Raw genomic sequence first — 20264 nt, forward strand, 5'->3', positions numbered from 1 at the left:
AACTGGGGTGACACAACAATTATGATCAATACAAAAACCTATTCAGCCTCCATTGTTTGAAACTAGTCAGTGTAACTTCTACAAACCGTCTTAACTTGCAGTATTAGTTCTGTGCGGTTTAATGCCAGTATCACTATTTAATTTGTAAAAGTGTTGGGTAATTTTCGATACACCAGTTGGGGATTTTGAGAATCAGCTCATGTGTTACTCTGTGAAGTATAAAACAGTATTAAAATTTATCAAGAATGATCAGAATTCACTAGCGCAATTATGTGATGAAGATTTATCGTGACTTTATTTTGCCTGTGGTTCTGAAAATTTAAAATGATGGTAGATTTTTGATTTGTTTTATGCAGAGCTAGTTATTGTGTGACCCAGTCCAGAGAATGTAACACTGTGACTATCTTGAATACAGGGGCCAAGGGACCATGGTGACAGTGACTTGAGGTAAGACCCTTAAACTTTCTTAGTGACTTTTTAAAAACTTTCTATTCATGTGACTAATTTCTGAATTAAATGAAATTCAGATTCTGTGCTGAGTTTGGTTTGGTTCGGATTGATTTTTGTTCAGACTGATTATAGACTTCAGTTAAGGCTCAGCAAATAGTTACAATGGGGATGATGGAGTCAGTTACTCGGTGTATCTCTTTTTGATCAGATGGGCATTCTGTGTGGCTGGGTTACTTGAAACACCTAATGTCTCTTAATCAGTCAGCTACAAATAATGTTCAATGTCAGTGACATCCTGATTGTGAGTTTTATTATCAACAACAAACGCTAAGAATTCAAAGATGTTGGAGATATTACTAAACATGATTAAAATATGCCAAAATATCATTATTCACTTCTTGAATGTATGTTCTTACCCTGATTATATTTTCTCATTTATTTTGTTAATTTTGTTGATGACAAGCAGGTTAGAAACTGTCATAAAATTTTCTTGCGGTGCTATATTGCATTCTGTTGATTAGATTCTGAGTTTGTTTTACTTGATTCTGTTGAATTTAGTTGATTGGATTTTGGCTTTGTTTTAGTTGATTCGTTTTGAAATGTGTTGATTGGATTCTGAATTTGTTTTTACTTAGTTTTGTTGAATTGTGTTGATTGGCTTTTGAAATTGTTTTATTTGATTCTGTTGAATTGAATTGTTTGGATTCTGATTATGTTTCATTCAAATCTGTTGTTTTTAGTTGATTGGATTCTGATTTTATTTTCCTTGATTCTGTTGAATTGAGTTGATTGGATCTTATTCAGTTTGTGAAATTGATCAGCATTTTCATGCTTTCTGTAATCGGTGTTTTCTTTCTGGTGAGGAGATTGACTCTCTGGATTAGTTTTCATTACCAATATTTGTGAAGTTCTTTGGTATTTCATGAATCATTTCTGCATTTGTTAAACTTATATGACACATTTTTCTCTGCTTGATTGAAAACATTACATCCATTTGTAACGGTCTGAAAAACAACTGAAGGCAGAAACCCCGAAGTGTGAGAAATGAAAAAAAAAAACGAGTTTTGAATGCATTGACTTAAAAAAAAACCTCAGTTCTAATTGTAAACTAACTGAATTTTGTTTTGAGTAGCCTCATTCAAAATAAAATTTGGGACTAAAATCTGAAACTGCAGAATTGATCAGATTATGTAATTGAAACAAACTTAAACTTATAATGTGGTAATATTTGTCCATTCAATAATTTTGTTTTGACAATGAAGTGATTAATCAATATATGCCTTCAACCGCTCTACTGTGCGCTGCACAAGATTGTCACGATCCAGAAGGGTGTACAGTTTGGAAATAAATTGAACTGTTGCCAGAAACGTTACAGCTTTAAGTGTTAAGTCCCCTCACAAACAAGGTTGCTGTTATGACTTGTTATTTCTATTCAATTTAATCATTAGTTTGCTGGATTCTGAGCAGCTTTGTTTGACTTCAATCTGGGTTTGTTTTGTGAGGTTACATCATGTTCTTGGTTCTGTTGAAAATGTTTGCAGAGCTAGTTCTGCTGCAAACACACCGTGTTGTGATCTGGTGATCATTGACCTGTTGAGGAGGGACTGTGCTTGGGTAACATTAAATGTGTTATATTTGGCAAACAGTTTCTGGTTTCTACATTGTTTTTTGCAATGTTAACCGCTCCAGGTTCCTCATTCAATGCAATCAGCATGCGAGTTTAAATTTCATAAAGCCTATTATTAAGTGAAAGGCAAATCGCAAAGGTTTTAGAAATGAAGGGAAAGCAGACACCTTCGGGTGCCATTTTTACTTAAAAGTAATAATTAAGGATTAATCTAATCCATGCTTTACAATCCACATTCAGAACTCCACTATCTAGTTCAATCACAATGTCTGTCTTTAAACAGTTTACAAGTCATAGAGAAATATAAATAGAACTTGAAAAGTCTAATGTTCTAATAGTTCTTGCTCTTGAGCAAAAATGCCATGACTGTGTTATAATTAATCAAGAAACACCTTTCAATTCCGCTGTACACTACATACATATTTTTCTGGCTGGAAAAGATCATTGACAAAAACCATTTGGAAATTCTGCTCCATTCTATGAAGAACAGGTCAATTTCACTGCTTTGATCAGTTCCACACGTAACTTGAGTTAATTAATTGTTATGTCCCTGATTAAACTGGATTTACAGGATAAAAATAAAACATTAACTGAATTATTTAATCTGCACAGTGCTTTAGGTGTTCCCAATCTGTGCATTTTAAATAAATAGTTACATTGTACAACACAATATCAACTGAAGAGTCATTCTTTTGGAAACAACTGCTATCGTGAATTATGTGACCAAGGCCAAATTTCGAATTAATTAAAATAATCCACTCATGACCTCGCAGGGCAGCTTGGTGTCTCAGTGGTTGGCACTGCTGCCTCCCAGTGCCAGGGTCCCAAATTCGATCCCACCCTCGGGTGACTGCCTGTGTGGAGTTAGCACATTCTCCCTGTGTCTGCGTGGGTTTCCTTCGGGCGTTCTGGTTTCCTACCACAGTCCAAAAGGTTTGCAGGTCAGGTGATTGGCTGTGCTAAATTGCACACAGTTTTCAGGGATGTGTAGGTTAGGGTGCATTAGTCAGGGGTAAATATAAATTAGGGGGAATGGGTCTGGGTGGGCTACTTACTGTCAAGAGGATCAGTGTGGAATTGTTGGGCCAAATGGCCTGTTTCTATACTGTAGGAACTCTACTCTTAAAACCATGGGAGTGCTTGCTGAAAACCCAGAGAGTTCATTTTACATCGGTGTGTTCAGACGGATGCAGAGTTCACAAATTTGCACAAGACATGAACTAGAGGATAACAGAGCACATTGTTTATTCAGACACTTAAAATAGAGTAATATTTATTTTAATAAATATACTTGACCGATTTATTGCAATGTAGCGATCGGAAGGAATCTGCTCACATTAGTTAAGTGTGACAATCATTTAGATTAGATTTCCTGCAGTATGTATCGGGCCATTTGGCCCAACAAGTCCACACCGACCCTCTGAATAGGAACCCACCCAGACCCATTCCCCTACCCTATATTTACCCCTGACTAATGCACCTAACACTATGGACGATATACAATGACCAGTTCACCTGACATGCACATCTTTGGATTGTGGGAGGAAACCCACACAGACACAGGGGAGATTGTGTAAACTTCACATAGGCAGCCACCCGAGGCGGGAACCGAGCCTGGGTACCAGGATCTGTGAGGCAGCAGTGCCCACATTTACTTAGACATCCGCTAAAGCGGGCAACTCCAGACAGAAGCGTGTTTTCAATTCATACATTTTTAAACATTTTCGTTCATTAAAAGCAGTTAACAAGAAAATGACCTTGCCCTAATACCTTCAACAGAAATGCTTTCCACACTGGAATTCAGTATTGACTTTATGCAGTGCATGCAAAATCTCCACAGTTCACAGAACGTTTTAAGAAATTGTAAAAATAATTTAGAGATTAATCCATTTCCTCCGGACCTGTGCTTTAATTGGCGATATTTCCCACCTGAATAATTTTGTTAAATACTTATTAAGTTTATTAACTCAGTGGTTATTTATGTTATTGTGAACACATTCTCGTTCCCATTAATCCACCAGTTAGTTTCTCTGATGAATGTTCAATTACAGTGAATATATTTGACGTGAGGAGTTGAGCAATGTATCCTCTAGGATTAACTCTGTTGTACAGTTTGTTTCAGTACTATCTCTGTCTAACTTGTCAACGGTCCTGACCATTTGTAAATTGTCCAGTTCGGATACCTGAATCTCAGACAGTTCAATTTCATCTCGCGCTTCAAAACCACTTTTATCTGCCAGAATTACAATATTCAATTACGTGCCTCAGAATTGAGAGCCCTGACTAAGTTGTTCCAATCAGAACAAACGTTTCAGGAACAAAGGCAGTTAGCAAGAGTTTTGAAATTGGTTGTTGGCAACAAGAGATATTTGATTGAGCGAGGCAGAGGGAAATATGCTGTATATTTTCTTTGTGCCTCAGTTATGCAGGACATGTTTCGTGTCACAATGTAGAATCAGAATTTTTTTGCATCTTATTATTTGAAAACCTATTATCAGCTTTTACTGTCACTGGCAAAGGTCATATTCCACTTCAAAACATTTTAATCTTTTTCAAACTAAGTAGACCGTCTGGTGCAGCAACATTCACGGGGGAAAGAGGAAGGGAGTTCGAGGTTGGAATCCAGTGACAGTGATTTGATGGCAATGCAATTCCTAGTTTTATTCCTCTGTAGGTCCCATAGAGTTTGAACAATTTGAAGCTGCTGTCAAAGCATTCTTGGTAAATGTTGAAATGTTACTTTCATTGTACAAACATTCTGGAACAATCCCTGGTTCATGGAAGGTGTTAATAACTAACATGGTTGATGTACTGTCAAAAGAGGTGGGCTGTGTTCTCCGTGATCGTGTCGAGCTCATTGTGTTGTGAAGTTGTAGTAGGGTCCCTGATTCTGTGCCAGGTGACCTGTGTTCACTTACAACCTGTTAGAGAGGTATGTAACACATCTCTTATCAGGTTACTTCAGTGCAAGAAAGCAGATTGACATGTTTGGGTGTTTGTTGGAATTCCACTCACACAGGCCAGTGAAATCTATTCAATCGCTATCCTGACTTGTGTCTCTTAGATATTAAACAGAATTTTGGTGGTTAGCAGCTTTTTCCAGATCAATATTTGTTCACAAGCTTTTGGGCATTACTAGATGGGGTTAATGGAGGAAGTGCTCAAAGAAATCCCAGCTTTTGACTTGCTGCTCTAACAATATCATTTATAACTAATCCAGAATGAATCATTTTCGAAGCATATTTGATGAGATTATGCTTAGGCCGTATTACCTTATATTAAACCAGTGCTTTAGCTGAATGTGATTGTTCAGTACGATGGGGGTTCTGCTGAATCCAACACTTGCAGCAGATGGTGATAGCTTTTCAGTTGGTCGTCAATTGCTATCTCAGACCATCCAGTACCTCTGCTAAGAATTCATTTTCCAACAGGAGTCAAGCCAACGTAATCACTGTTTATCTCAACAGGTGTGAGCTCTTGTGCCAAAAACATGAAAACAATTTGCTGAAGAGCAGGTCTCTGTGTGCGAAAGGTTAACCTTGCCTTCTCTCCACAGGAGCTGCCAGACCTGCTGAGTTTCTTCAGAAATTTCTGTCTTTCATTTTGGTTTTCAAGCATTTAAAGTTTGTTGTTTCATTGAAAAAAGTTCTGTTCGATTAAACACGTTCTTCAGAGAAAAGATACATTTGAACAAATTGCGAATGTTCAGAGATATTAAATATCAAAGAATCATTGAATTTGAGCGCCCTGATCTCGAGCTGTAGTTTCACAAGAAACTATTATGAAGTAACAACACACTCCAGAGTGCAGTGGCTGCTGTAAGTGGGTGGAAGTTCTTTTGATAACTCAAATAGAGAATGCCAATGATCCCGTTCCAAATAATCAACAGAAGTATTTTTTTAAAGCATGTGAAACAATTAATTTGTTGAAATATTTTATTAAAAAATATTCACAGCCAGTGCTAGCTTAATGAATGACACAATTATAGGAAGGTAGGAGCAAGAGGAGGGCACTCAGCCCCTCGAGCTGTTCCATCACTTACTTAGATCATGGTGCATCTGTGAGTTAAATCCACAGGTCTCCCTTTGGCTAAAACTCTTCAACAGCTTTGATTAACAAGCAAAATACTATCCCAGATTTACTGATTCGACTGCCCATAACAAAGGGAGACACCATTTCTGAAAGACATTCCTGTGAGTACTGTGACACAATGAGGCTGGAATTAATTGCTCAGGAAAGTAAACTTTAAATTTCTGACAATTTCCAATTGAAACATCCCAATCATCATATTTCTTTAATTTAACACTGTACTTCCCTGGAATAAAGAAATATAATGTGTGATTGCCTTGCTAAAAATGAGGGAAGCTTCATTCCTATTGTATGATTAAGAAATAGCTCTGTTCATTCAGTGAAAACACAGTCAAATCACACAAAAGGAAACCATGTCATCCTGTGTAGACACAAACCTAATTTTCAATTCTTCCAGCGGTTGTTTGAATCTCTAGACAGGTGTCTAGACAGGTGGAAGTGTCAAACTTTTTATATCCTTGAGAAACCAGTTGTCATCAGCCTATTTGACTTGCTGAAGTTTGTGTGGTATTAACACATTCACAGCGCTGTTAGGAAGTGAGCCCCATGGCTGTGATTGAGGAAGAGGAAACGGGCAGGGAACTAGGTGAGAGTCAAGTTGAAGTCTGATTTGGAGGAGAGCTTTCAGGAGAAGCATTTACAAGCATGTGCGCCCTTATCCTCAAGGATCACAATTTTGGAACATGCTGCCGAAGGGACATATCAGCATGCAAAATGGAAGCTGAAGAAGGTATCTCGGCCCCTCTAGAATGCTATTCCATTCATGGGATCATCATTAATCTTGCTGCTCACCAGTCTTCCCAACACACTGATAACATTGAACCTGATTGTTTTCTGTTCAGCAAAAGAATGGTGAACCTTTGGAATTCTCCACTACAGAAATTGATTGAGGATAAAACATCAAATGATTTCAATAAGGAGATAGATTCCTTCAATCCTTAAAAAAATGCTACGGATATGTGGGAGAAAGGGAAACGGGCTGCAATATTGGTTGAAAGCCATGAAGACATTGAATGGGGCATGGTTTGTCTGTTTGCACGTAACGCCAACATTGGTGGTATAATTGGCAGTGTAAGTCATCTAAACTTACAATGAGATCTTGATCAGCTGGGCCAATGGGCTGAGGAGTGGCAGATGGAGTTTAATTTAAATGAATACGACGTGTTGCTTTTTGAGAAGACAAATCAGGTCACAACTTAGAGTTAATGGAAGAGCACTGGATAGTGATATTCAACACAGGACCCTGAAGGTCCAGACTCATAGAGTCTTACAGAGTTAATGTTAGGGCACTGGGTAGTGATGTTGAACACTGAGAACCCTGAGGGTTCAGACTCATAGATTCTTGAAAGTGTTGTCTCAAGTAGCTAGTGTGTTGAAGGTGTTTGGCATATTTACCTTCAATGGTCAGAGCATTGAGTGCAGGAATTAGGGCTTCATGTTGTAACTGTCCAAAACATTGGAATGAACTGCCAGAGGAAGTGGTAAATGTAGAGATAGGTCCAACATTTAGAAGACATTTGACCAGCTATAGGAACTGTATAGGTCTGGATTGATATGGGACAAAGGCAGGCAAGTGGAATTAGTTTAATTTGGGAACTCTGGTGAGCATGGATGAGCTGGAACAAAGGAACTGTTTCTGTGCTGTACGACTTTATGACTCACTGACTTTATGGTGGAGTAGGCTCATAGTTGGAAGGTGGTGAGCAAGTGAGGGGCTAGATTGGGCATGTGGGAGAGTTTGGGCTGATAGGCTGTGAGGTGTTGGCTGGCTGCTGGGTAAGCTTCCATGCACTCTGTCTGGCAAGGTGGCATCGGGTAAATGGTAATGGTCACAGGATAATTTGGTCGAATTGTGCTTGGTAGGTGAGGGGTAGTTTGAGCTGAAATGCAGGAGGTCTGTCTTTGCCAGGCTGGTTTATGGAGAGGTGGGCAGGATGCCAGGCTGGTTAGTGTAGAGGTGGGCAGTGTGCCAGGATGTTTCGGGGGTGGAAGGTCACTGTAATGAAGTGACAGGTGGACGTGTTGTCAAAATGCAAAGCTCGGAGTCTGGCAAAATGGTAGGTGGTAAAGCACAGATGTGAAAGGAGCAGGGATGCAATGTGCACATGTTGACTTGGGTAAGATGAGAGGTCAGTGATCAAGGGCTGAGGTCATGTCTTGGGTAGTGGGCTTTTGTCAGAGGTTGTGAAAATGATGGTGTCAGGTCCAGTCAGGGCCAGATTCACTATGGGCCAGTGCAGGGCGGCAGGAGTGTAAATGAGTGAAAGGAATTGAGATCATATGTCCATCTGCAATATAGAATATAGAACATTACGGTGCAGTACAGGCCCTTCAGACCTCAATGTTGTGCTGACCTGTGGAACCAATCTGAAGCCTATCTATCCTACACTATTCCATTTTCATCCATATGTTTATCCAATGACCTTTTAGATGCCCTTAAAGTTGGCGAGTGTACTATTATTGCAGGCAGTGCGCTCCATGCCCCTCGTACTCTCTGAGTAAAGAAACAACCTCTGACACCTGTCATCTATGTCCTCTCCTGCTAGCCATCACTATTCAAGGAAAAAGACTTTCACTGTCCACCCTCTGTTTATCTTTTATGTCTCAATGAAGTAACCTCTCAACCTTCTTCTCTCAAACAAAAACAGCCTGAAGACCCTCATCCTTTCCTCATTAAACCTTCCCGCCATACCAAACAACATCCTGGCAAACCTCCTCTGAACTCTTCCAAAGCTTCCACATTCTCTCTATAATGTGGTGACCAGAACAGTACACAATACTCCCAAGTGCGGCCACACCAGAGTTTTGTACAGCTGCAGCCTAACCTCGTGGTTCTGAAACTCAGTCCCTCTATCGATGAATGCCAACACAAAATATGCCTTCTTGACAACTCTATCAAACTGGCTGGCAACTTTTAGGGATCCAAGTACATGGACACCGAGATCTCTCTGCTCAGCTGCACTACCAATATGGATTGCCTTGGATGTGTTTCGTTTGATAGGGGTTGTGTGTTCCGGGCATGAATGGATGTCTAGCAGGGTAGGGTTTGTCAATGTGAGTGGAAATTTCGGTCTAGACAGAGTACGTGCAGTGGTTAGTCTGAAAGATGAGGTTTGGTGGTGAACTGCGTGTCAGTTTGATCGTTATTAATGTTAAAGATTACTTGTTCATTTCTCAAATCATATTTACGTAAATACTCAGCTGTAATACTCCAAAGTCTCTGAACCTTAATGGTCCTCCATTTCTCAGAGGCCTCCAGAATTCAGATAATTGTAAATTAGATGTTTCAACTTCCAGACAATTGGCATGAGTTCAGCCATGACAGCCATCCTCCAAGTCCCAGTGCTCAGCTCCTGACCGTGCTGCTGCTGCAGTGACCTCCCTCCCAGAGAGAACATTCTGCCTTGCATTGATAAGTGAGGAAGGCTCACTGGGCCTGATTTCCAAGTATGGGGATGGCAAACACGAGGGGACACAACTTTAAAGTGAGGGGAGATAGGTATAAGACAGATGTCAGAGGTAGTTTCTTTACTCATTGAGTAGTAAGGGTATGGAATGCTTTGCCTGCAACGGTAGTAGATTCACCAAGTTTATGTACATTTAAGTCGTCATTGGACAGGCATATGGATGTACATGGAATAGTGTAGGTGGGATGGGCTTCAGATTAATATGACAGGGCAGCGCAACGTCGAGGGCCGAAGGGTCTGTATTGCGCTGTAATGTTCTATGTTCTATGATTCACTCTGATTTCTCACCGGGGTTACTGCCAGCTGTTGGGTATTCCCAGCAGCACGGTACCTAGTGGAGCAGCACGCTGGTTCCGTGGTTAGCGCTGCTGCCTCACAGTGCTAGGGACTCGGGTTCCATTCCAGCCTCGGGTGACTGTCTGTGTGGAGTTGGCACTTTCTCCCATGTCTGTGTGCGTTTCCTCCCACAGTCCAAAGATGTGCAAGCTGGGGGAATTGCAAATGTTGTGTTCAGTGATTGGGAGGTTAGGTGCATTAGTCAGGGTTAACTGTAGCATAATAGGATAGGGGAATGGGTCTGGATGCGTTACTTTTCAGAGGGTGGGTGTGGACTTGTTGGGCCAAATGGCCTGTTTGCACACACTGTAGAATTTCGATGTATCTGCATTTCCTTGTTTTGTATTTTGTGAAACTTCACTGCTCTTCACAGCAATCCAGTGAAAGTGTTAGTTGGTGAGATCTTCAAACAGTTACTGGGGTGGGATCAGGATGTTCTTCTTCCTAAATTATGTGGTAACGGTCAAGGTCGAGGGCATGTTTCTAAAGAGGGAACCAATGATCATGATCAGCAACTGGTAGGAACCAAAAACAAACTCCAGTTATGCTGTAGACTTAGCGGGAGCATACTGGCAAACGTTTACAGCTGAGGATACATTTGAGTAACTGATAAGGTCAAATTAACAGAAATTAACATGCTCAATTGGTCATTCTATTGTAGAGACACCATCGCTCCCCACGCTTTATGGCCTGGTCTCCTCCTGTCAGGAGCACAACACTGGTTCTGTGATCTTTGGTTGTTTGGCGATGGACTATTCCCCTGACGTCACCAAGGTAACCTGGAAGAAAGGTGGGGAGCTAATCAAGAATGGATTGAAGACTTACCCATCAGTGAGAAACAAGAAGGGAACCTACACCCTGAGCAGCCAGTTAACCCTGCCCGAGTCAGCGGTAGATTGCCCCAGCAAAATCTCCTGTGAGGTTCAACACAGCGGGTCACACAAGAGCAAAGAAATTCCATGTCCAGGTACGTGTTGTGGGAACTGAGATAAACAGAGCATCTGGGATTAATATGAACAAGGCATTATTTATAACCATTTTCACAGAATCACCTTATACAGCACAGGAAAAAGGCCCTTTTATCCATCCAATAACAGCCACCTATCAATAACAGCCACCTAACTATTCCAGTCTCATGTGCCAGCACATGATCCATTGCCTTGTGTGACTTGCCCTTGCAAGGATACTTCATACTTATTATGAGGGGCTCAGTCTCTACATGACTTATATGTGCTGAGCTCCAGGCTAACACCACCCTCTATTTGATTTTGTTTTCCCCTGAGGTCCACTTGGAACCTCCTGGCCTTACCTTCACCCTGTGCCCCTGAGGTATTGATCTCTCCATCAAGGGGAAAGGTTTCATCCAGTTTACCCTGTCTATGCCTAAAATAATTCTAGACATCATGATAATCTTCTCCCTAATTCTCCTCTGCTCCAAGGAAAACCCCTGTCTATCTAATCTAGTTTCATAACTAAAACTCTCCAACCCAGGCACGATCCTGGCAAATCTCATCAATACTGCCTTCAGTGTAATCACATTCCTTCGATAATATGCACACAACGCTTCAGTATGGCCTAACCAGTGTTTTATTAAGTTCCAGTATCGTCTCACCACTCTTCATTGTCAATGTCTAGGCTAATAAAAGCAAATATCCTCCCACTTTCTTAGCCTCTTTATCCAGGAAACACAGTACTGTAGGGGATCGGTGGGTACATGCACCAAAGATCCTCAGGCCTTTCCAGGGTTCCATCATTAAAAACGTCATACCTCACAGATTCTTCTGCCGAATTACATCACCTTACATTTATCCAGAATAATTTCCATTTGCAACTTTTCTCTTCACATACAACCAACCCTTTTACATCCTCTTGCAATCTAAAGCCATTATGCTCATGACTTACCAACATGACAGTTTTCATTTCATCTGTGAATTCACTGGTTAATCCTCCTAAATTTGAGTCTCAATCATTGGTATGGAAGCGAAATAGCAAAGAAATCAACACCAATCCCTACAGAACACCAGGAGACATAGATTTCCAGTCACGCAGACACCCGATGACTATTATCCCCTGCTCCCACCACTCAGCCAGTTCTAGATCCAATCTGTCAAATTACCTTGGATCCCATTGGCTCTGATTATTGCTATCATCTGGACATCGAGTTATCTATCTGAAAACTACTATCAAATTGTTACACATGACTTCCTCTCAATAAAACCTTGCTGAAAATTGTAGATTTATCTTCCAAATGAAAACTAATTTCACTACTCAATAGTTTCCTTACCACTGAGACGAGCTTGATAGATCTGTGGTTTCATTATTTATCCCTTCCTTCGTCCTGCATAACAGTGCAATGTTGGCTGATCCACACTCACTTGGCACAACTGCTGTGGCCAGACAGGAATTCTAAATTATTGTCAGCGACCCAACTATTTCATCCTTTGCATCGCTCAACCGCTTGGTATACTTTTCATCTGCCCTGGAAATATAACCACTTTTCATTCAGCAAGACAACACAGAACATCACGTCATGTGTCCTAATTTCTGAAAACTACATCACAACACTCCTCCATGATTTCGGTCCCCACATTGTCCCTCTTACTAGTGAACACTGACACAACACATTCGTTTTGACCACAACCTAATCCTCCGACTCCACTCCAATAATAACACTTAATGGGCATTACTGATTCCCAAATAATTCTTTTATTATGAATGAGCCTGTAACTTTTAAAAATATTTTCCTTTATTATGACTGCTATTATTTTCTCATGGTCCCTTTTGCTCTTCTAATTCCTTTGTCTTTCAAACTCCCCCTTGCACGTTCTGTACTCCATACTAATTTCTATTGATTTGAGATTTCAGTATAGACCTGAAGCCTCCCTTGTTTCTCTTTATCTCACCCTCCATGCCCTTTGGTGTCCAGAGCCCGCTGCATTCTTGGTCCCACGCAGTGGCTTCCTGGGAAATGACCACCCTGTGATTTTTCTATCTCTTTCTTAAATGTGTCACACTGCTCTGACCCAGATTTACCGATAAGTGTCAGCTTCCAGTCCACTCTGGTCAAGTCATTACCTGATCTAACTAAAATTGTCCTTCCCCTTTTCAGAACTTTGGGCCAATTTCTATTCCTTTGCAGTACAATCTGAAATCCAACTGATTTACCATCACTGTCTGCAAAGTGCTCCACCATTGATGTTTTACCCACTGGGTCGACTTCATTCTCTAAAGTTAAGTTCAGATTCACCCCTCTATTGCAAGGTCTGGATTAAAATTCTCTGTATTAAACACATACTTTGTTCAAATATTCTCCTGGGGGCATTTTCAGAATTGTGCTCCCTCTAAATTTTTGACAAAATGAATATCCAAGCCTATGCTGAGGAAGTTAAAAACCTCTTTTCTCATTCCTCTATTTAATTTACATTTCTCTGAAATTTGCCCATGTATTTTCACTTGGTCTTTTGGACCTATAGTAAAGTCTATCGTGCTCTCCCAGTAGTTATGTTTGCTGTGTTTTGGTTTTGAAGTACTGTCCATTTGCATTTGTTCGAGGAGGTATCCATGATTTCATTTCTCTTTACAGCCTAAAATACTCTTGTCAGAATTGCGACAGACGCAACATTCTGTACCGCTCACCCCCGCCCCCATCATTTTCCATCTTTCCCTGTCTCGCCTGAAGGCACTAAATCCTGGAATATTGAATAGCCACTCCTGCCAGGCTCTCAATATGTCTCCGTGATAGCAACAGCATCATTTCTTCATTTATGCCAGTAATTCGTCTGCCTTGTTCATCATACTCTGTCATTAAAACGAATACCATCCAACGTTGCTATCTTTCTTCTGATGTTACCGGCCTGTTGTTTCTGTGCCTCCTTGACTCCCTTGCTGTGTCCTCTAAGTTTAGCCTTTCACATTTGTCCTGCTTATCTTTCTGTGTGGATCCCAGCTTCTCCAGCACTCTGCACAATTATGATTCTTGTATCCATGAACCACAAGAAACCATGATATATGAGAACTGATTTCTTTGTTATGAAATTCGTCGGATAATGTATGCGATGTGTTTCCTAAAGGTCCAAATATTCTCCCAGCAACCCTTCTCCTAACTGTGAGCTCCAGTGAAGAAATCGCAAGCAGCAAGTTTGCAACCGTCGTCTGTTCAATCATCGAGTTCCGTCCGAAGTCAATCACCGTGAGTTGGTTGAAAAATGGCCGACCCTTGGATTCTGGCTTCTTCACGTCTCCCGTGTGTGAGGCGAACGGGAACTTCTCGGTGACGAGTCGGCTGATGGTCCCTTATGGTGAATGGTTCAACAGCGCGGTTTATACCTGCCAGGTCACTCATGGAGAGAACATTCAAAGTAAAAACATCACCGCACTCCAGGGTAAGAGACACATACTGAGAGAGCTACAAATCATTCTGAACTCTGATGTGAATCAAACACACGAATTTATCAGGCGTAGTAAACAGCACAGTACAGCTTCACATTTCCCAACATGCCACGGATCTCATTTCAGTTTGAGTGTTACATTAGCATTGCTTATAATTCAACATTTTGGCAAGTCAGAAAAGCATGTTTCCTCTCTGTTGAAGATAGATATATAGACAGTGAGCTTTTTTAAATAGTTTGTTGCCTGACCATGCTGGGAGAGGCATTCACAGTGCTGAATCCTTGCCTAATAGCCGCTTCAAGGATAAGTTTGGGGGTGGAGGGGGATATTGGATAGATATATGATTGAAACATAGAAAATACTGAGAGACTGAGGTCGAGTGAACGTGGTATAGATGTTTTGACTGGTAGGCGAGACTAGGACCCAAGGGCACAGTCTCCAAGTCAAAGTTGCACCCTATAGAACTGAGATGGGGAGGAATTTCTTCACCCAGAGGGTGATGAGTCTGTGGACCTTGTTGCTGCAGAGGGCATTGGAGGCCAGGCCATTGTGTGTACTCAAGCCAGAAAGAGATCGGCTCTTGTTTAGTACGGGGAGAAGGTAGGAGAATGGCTTTAGACCGAAACATCGATTTTCCTGCTCATCGGATGCTGCCTGACCTGCTGTGCTTTTCCAGCATCATTCTGATCTAAACTCTGAATTGGCCGAACAGCCTTATTCTGATCCTCTATCTTATGATGTTGGGGTCTCAAAATGACGTGGTTAAAATATGCAGTGACCCTTACTTGAAAATAAATCAATATGCGTTCAATGCTTCATTCCATGCTCAGGAATGACCTGTTGGCTTTGCACATTGTACGACATCAATTTTTATCTGATACTGAGCTCTTTAACTTCATTTATGGGATCAGACCACAGACCAAGTGGGTATCACATTTGATGAACTGGGATAAACGTGATCTCACTGAGCTGCTTTAAGATGCTCTCTGTAATGAGTGGATGCGGCAGGAGAACAAATTCTGCTAAGAATGCTACAATAGGGATGAATGAACTAGGAACTCGAAACATACTGATTTTGCCTGGTTTGGGGTGGCGATGTTTACACGGTGAGTAGTGGGTGTCTATAAAATTAGTGTACATTTCCATCGCGTTTGTAGATTAATTTAAGACGCTTTTGTTTGTTTTTTTTCTCCCCTGCTCTATGAAGAAATTAAAAAATGCAGCTTGGTAAATAAAGTGAAAGTACAGACCAGTTATGAACTAACTGAATAGAGGGAAAGACTTAAGGAGATGGGTGTCCTTCTCGATATCCAATGCTGTACTCAATGTCTTGTTTTCAGATCTACTCGAAACACAGCCCACGAGGAACAATGACATAAATTCGAGAATGACATCACACCAATAACGCAAAGTATTTTTGATCACGTTAAATATAATGAACAGTATTGCCATGGCTGTTCACCGCTCCTGTAACACTTTAGAACTCTGCAAAGAGAATAATTATTATTTATTATAATTTGTCCAAAATTTGGGATGTGATTTAGCATTCAACGTGACCAGCAGCACTTGCACCTAAGGGTTATGAACATGGAAATGGACTCATTATATTCAGATTACTCTTGTCACAAGTATCAATAGATGGTCTGAAGTGAGAGACAAACTCCGAAAGAATGGTCATTCCATGGGTTACATAATGGTATCTTTGATGATTTTACTTTTTTCACAGGTTTCGCTTGTTACAAAGCCAGTGTTCTTTCGGAATACTTACACAGGGTATGGCATAGGTAATCACAAATGTTTCACAGATCAAAATACATCAACAATAGTAAGCATCGTTTCAGCAATAGTTGGAGTTGCCATTTTGAAGGTGGTGTCTTCACCCTGTGAAGAAGTAATCTGAAGATTGGGTGTTTATATCATAAAGGGGCATTTTTCATTGACTTTGATTTTTGTTTCATAGAAGATACCGAGTGCCACCCTAACACCGTTAAAATCCTCCCACCGCCAGTAGAACAAGTCTTACTGGAGGCGACGGTGACGTTAACCTGCGTTGTGTCCAATCTTCCTTCTGGAGTCAACGTGACCTGGAAACAAGAAAAGAAGCCTCTGAAATCAGAGATTGCTGAGCAGCATGGACAGAATCCCGACAGCGTGATCAGCAAATTAGACATTTCTACTGAAGCCTGGCTGAGTGGCGTTACTTTTGAATGTGTGGTGTACCATCAGAATCTGCCGACTCCGCTGAGAGACTCCATCCACAAGGAGAAAGGTGAGCGGTGAGATTAAAACACAAAGGATCCCATGTGTAATCCAGATCCAGTTACATCAATGGCAGGCTTTGATTGGGAATGAACAAACACCATTGGGGGCATTAATGATGCATCTGAAGGCAGGGTAGCTAAGTAGCTGATTAAGAAGAAGATGGACCAAAGGATATTGTATTCTGATTAAGTCAGATATAATGGGAAGAAGCCTGGGCCGTGACGTCACCATCAGCAATGACAATTGGGCAGAATGCCCTTGTTGTGGGCTGAAAACATGGAGGCAACTTTCACATTAAACTTTACTTTTTTTACTGAACAGAATGTTTTCTAAAGGAGCAGACTGAACCATACTGCTCCTTTAGAAAACGAAAGTGAATAAATCCCAAATTAAAAATGGCTTATCTTAATATTTAGTGAAATTGTGATATTGGTTCAGGATGTTTCGGTTGAGTTTATATTTGTCTCCAATATTCTGCAGTGATTAATCCGCTGGAGCCATCAGTGTCGGTCCTCCTGCCACCAACAGAAGAAATCTCCGCTCAGAGGTTTCTCTCCCTCACCTGTTTAGTGAGAGGTTTCTCCCACCGAGAGATCTTCGTTAAGTGGACAATCAATGACAAGCCGGTGAATCCCAGTAACTACAAGAACACCGAAATGATGGCGGAGAGCGACAACACCTCCTTCTTCATCTACAGCCTGTTATCCATTACAGCGGAGGAGTGGGCCAGCGGTGCTTCTTACTCCTGTGTGGTGGGACATGAAGCGATTCCATTGAAGATCATCAACAGAACAGTCGATAAATCCAGCGGTAAACCGAGTTTCGTAAACATTTCACTTGCACTGATGGACACTGTGAATTCATGTCAATAAAAATCTCAAAGTTGCATTTAATAGTTGAACGGAAGTAATGAAGTGTTTCTTTTCCTCCAGCTGTGAGTTAAATACTGAATTAGTTGTTTCTCACTTTGACTTACATTCCATCTGTGTAGTTAAAGTGGATTATTAACAGGTCTAGGACGAGTGTCTTGTGCAGTTAATGTTCCCTGCTCAGATGCACCCTGGGTCAGAGACAGAGTAAAGCTCACTCATTGCAGGATTCCACCAAGTACCTTATCCATCCTAAATCCCTCTGTGTCAAAATCTGACAATGTCCATTTTATGTCAAGGGTAGGGCACGAGTTTTTAACTTGATGTTTTTGATTCCCCCCATTTGACATTCTTACAAAATTCATGTCAGTTTTAAACTGCCAAATTGCACCAATTGGAAATGTAAATTTAAGACATTTTAAAATTAAATTTGATTGGAACATACGAATCGTAAAGAGTGCAGAACAGTTTGAATGTAACCTTTGTTTCTGGGGAACTGCCAGGGATCTTGCGCCAGCGCATGAGTTGACAGAATGTATCTTCACTTTCACACCAAAGAGAATCAACAGTTAAGTTGTTGTGGAGCAGAGGGAGGGGAACAATGAATGGTCTGTCCTCTTGCTCCCTGTGCAGAGTTTTCATGGTAGATGTCCTCAGTAATGTAACCCAGTTGCTAACAGGGACAGTCAGCTTCTTGCTTACTGTCCAAAGATTTAACATTTCCATGCAAAACAATACCTTTGAAGCATGTTAGACACGCTTGGCTCTGTTAACAAATGATTAACATTGATTCCCATAATCCGAAACTGGTGTTTGCATCGTCCCAGTTTGAATTCCATAGTTTTGTCTCAGTTTTCTGGAGCACATGGGATCAATTCTGGTATTCGAATACCTGATATCATTTTGTTTCACATACAGAACCCAAGTAGATATTTTCTAATAAACATATTCAGAAATGTTATCTCTGGGGCAGTGGGGATTTGAACTCATGCCTTTTCTCTCATAGACAGAAGTTCTATTACTGCAACAGAAGAGTTGCTCATAAAACGCTTATCTCTGCACGACGATGGGAAACGTTTCCTGCAACACCAAGGTCAAATCTAATTATGGGCAATGCATTAAAATTAGAACAATAAATTAGAATAATGAAAATTACAGTCTGGTATAAGAACAGATGCAGAGAGATGATCGCAAATACACACGCAATGACACATATACGGGCTCTCACCTAAAGACACATATTTATGTGCACACTCAAATGTGCATATAGATAAGATGTCACACACGCATACTCGCACAGAGCCACACATGCAAGTGGTACTTGAACACTCACCTAAGCTCATACAAAAACTCACATACACCAAAAGAAAATCATTTGCACAAATGAACAGGAGGACTCACATATAACCATGAGAAACATCGACACACGGTAACACACAAATGGGCATGAATACATATACATTCATACAGCACAATGCGTACAGACATACACACATGAACTCACAGATACAAATTCCGAAAAATTTCCTCCCACATGTCAACTCACACAGGCACGTACGTGCACAGAGATAAACATTAATATCATTACTTTCCCATTTTCAGAATCACAAACATACGATGACAGAAGCAGCTTAATTAGTTATTTTTAAACCACATTGATCAGCATGTATACAATATCACACGCACACACAAATTCAGAGTCTCACATGCAGACACACAAGTGCATAGATGAACAAATAGAGGGGCGTTCATTCAAAAAGGATAATGGGCACAAGGATCAGCAAGCATCCACAAACAATAGTACAAACAAGCTTATCAGGAGATGGTTTGGGAAAGATTGCCACACAAGCAATTATCATCATATAAATATAAACATCCATCAAAACATAACATTGCATGCTAACATTTATTCAGCATAAACATGAAAATAACCCAGAGTATGTAGGATCTGAAACAGACACATAAGCATACATTTTAGATAGCACTCATGAAAAGTGAACACTCACAAAGACATTACAAGATAAGCATAGGCAGCAACGAAGTGGCATATTAGCATGATGATGCTTACACACTGTGAAAAGACAAAATATTAGGTGCACAAACACATGAGCACACCAGCAGTAAAGGAACAGGAATATGTTTATTCATGCACAGACTCCAACATGGGCTAGAGTGAAGTAAGAGACTCTTATAACCACATACACAAACATTAAAGGGAAAACAAACACACCAAGCAGTAGATCAAATAAATTAAGGGACACACGTACAAAAACGTATTCCTAAATATACAGATCCTACAAACTAAAATATGAAGCAATGTCCTGATTGTGATGTCACTTATATTCATGATTTGCCAAGCAATTGGTCACCAATACAAAAGATGAGAATCACATTTGAACTTTTATTCAGTGATGGCCACAATTTTCAACTATAGTGCTGTCACAGCCTATATTTAAAATATAATGATATAATTAAAATCATCATTCGTAATAAGCATTCCTCAAATAATAATATCCTTAAATAATAGATGAAAAGAAAAATAATTTAAAACGTTCTGACATGGACAATGAAGAAAGAACATATGCAGGTAGTATTTGTAATTTCTTGCTGAGAGTCAATAACGTACTAATAGATACAGATAAGAGTCACACTTGAGAAATACCTGACTGCTTTATGAAGATGTAATGCTCTCAAATTACATGACTTGGATGCAGATAGATCTATCTGGATCAATATACAATCTAAATGCGTTCTCTCGGCTTTATATTCACAGAT

The 20264-nt window shown here is 40.4% G+C and overlaps 1 gene segment (V, D, J or C); it reads left to right on the forward strand.

Moving 5' to 3' along the window:
- The window catches only part of LOC148136845 (Ig heavy chain C region-like), a 55237-nt gene extending 37736 nt beyond the window's left edge, over positions 1-17501 (forward strand). The window contains 3 exon segments of the C gene segment in view: positions 14040-14351; positions 16319-16627; positions 17101-17501. Of these exon segments, the coding sequence occupies positions 14040-14351; positions 16319-16627; positions 17101-17492 (1013 nt within the window).
- The last annotated feature ends 2763 nt before the right edge of the window (positions 17502-20264 follow it).

Source organism: Chiloscyllium plagiosum, unplaced genomic scaffold, assembly GCF_037043375.1.
Source record: "Chiloscyllium plagiosum isolate Xiang-an unplaced genomic scaffold, Cpla_swu_hap1 HiC_scaffold_45, whole genome shotgun sequence".
NCBI classification, from domain to species: domain Eukaryota; kingdom Metazoa; phylum Chordata; class Chondrichthyes; order Orectolobiformes; family Hemiscylliidae; genus Chiloscyllium; species Chiloscyllium plagiosum.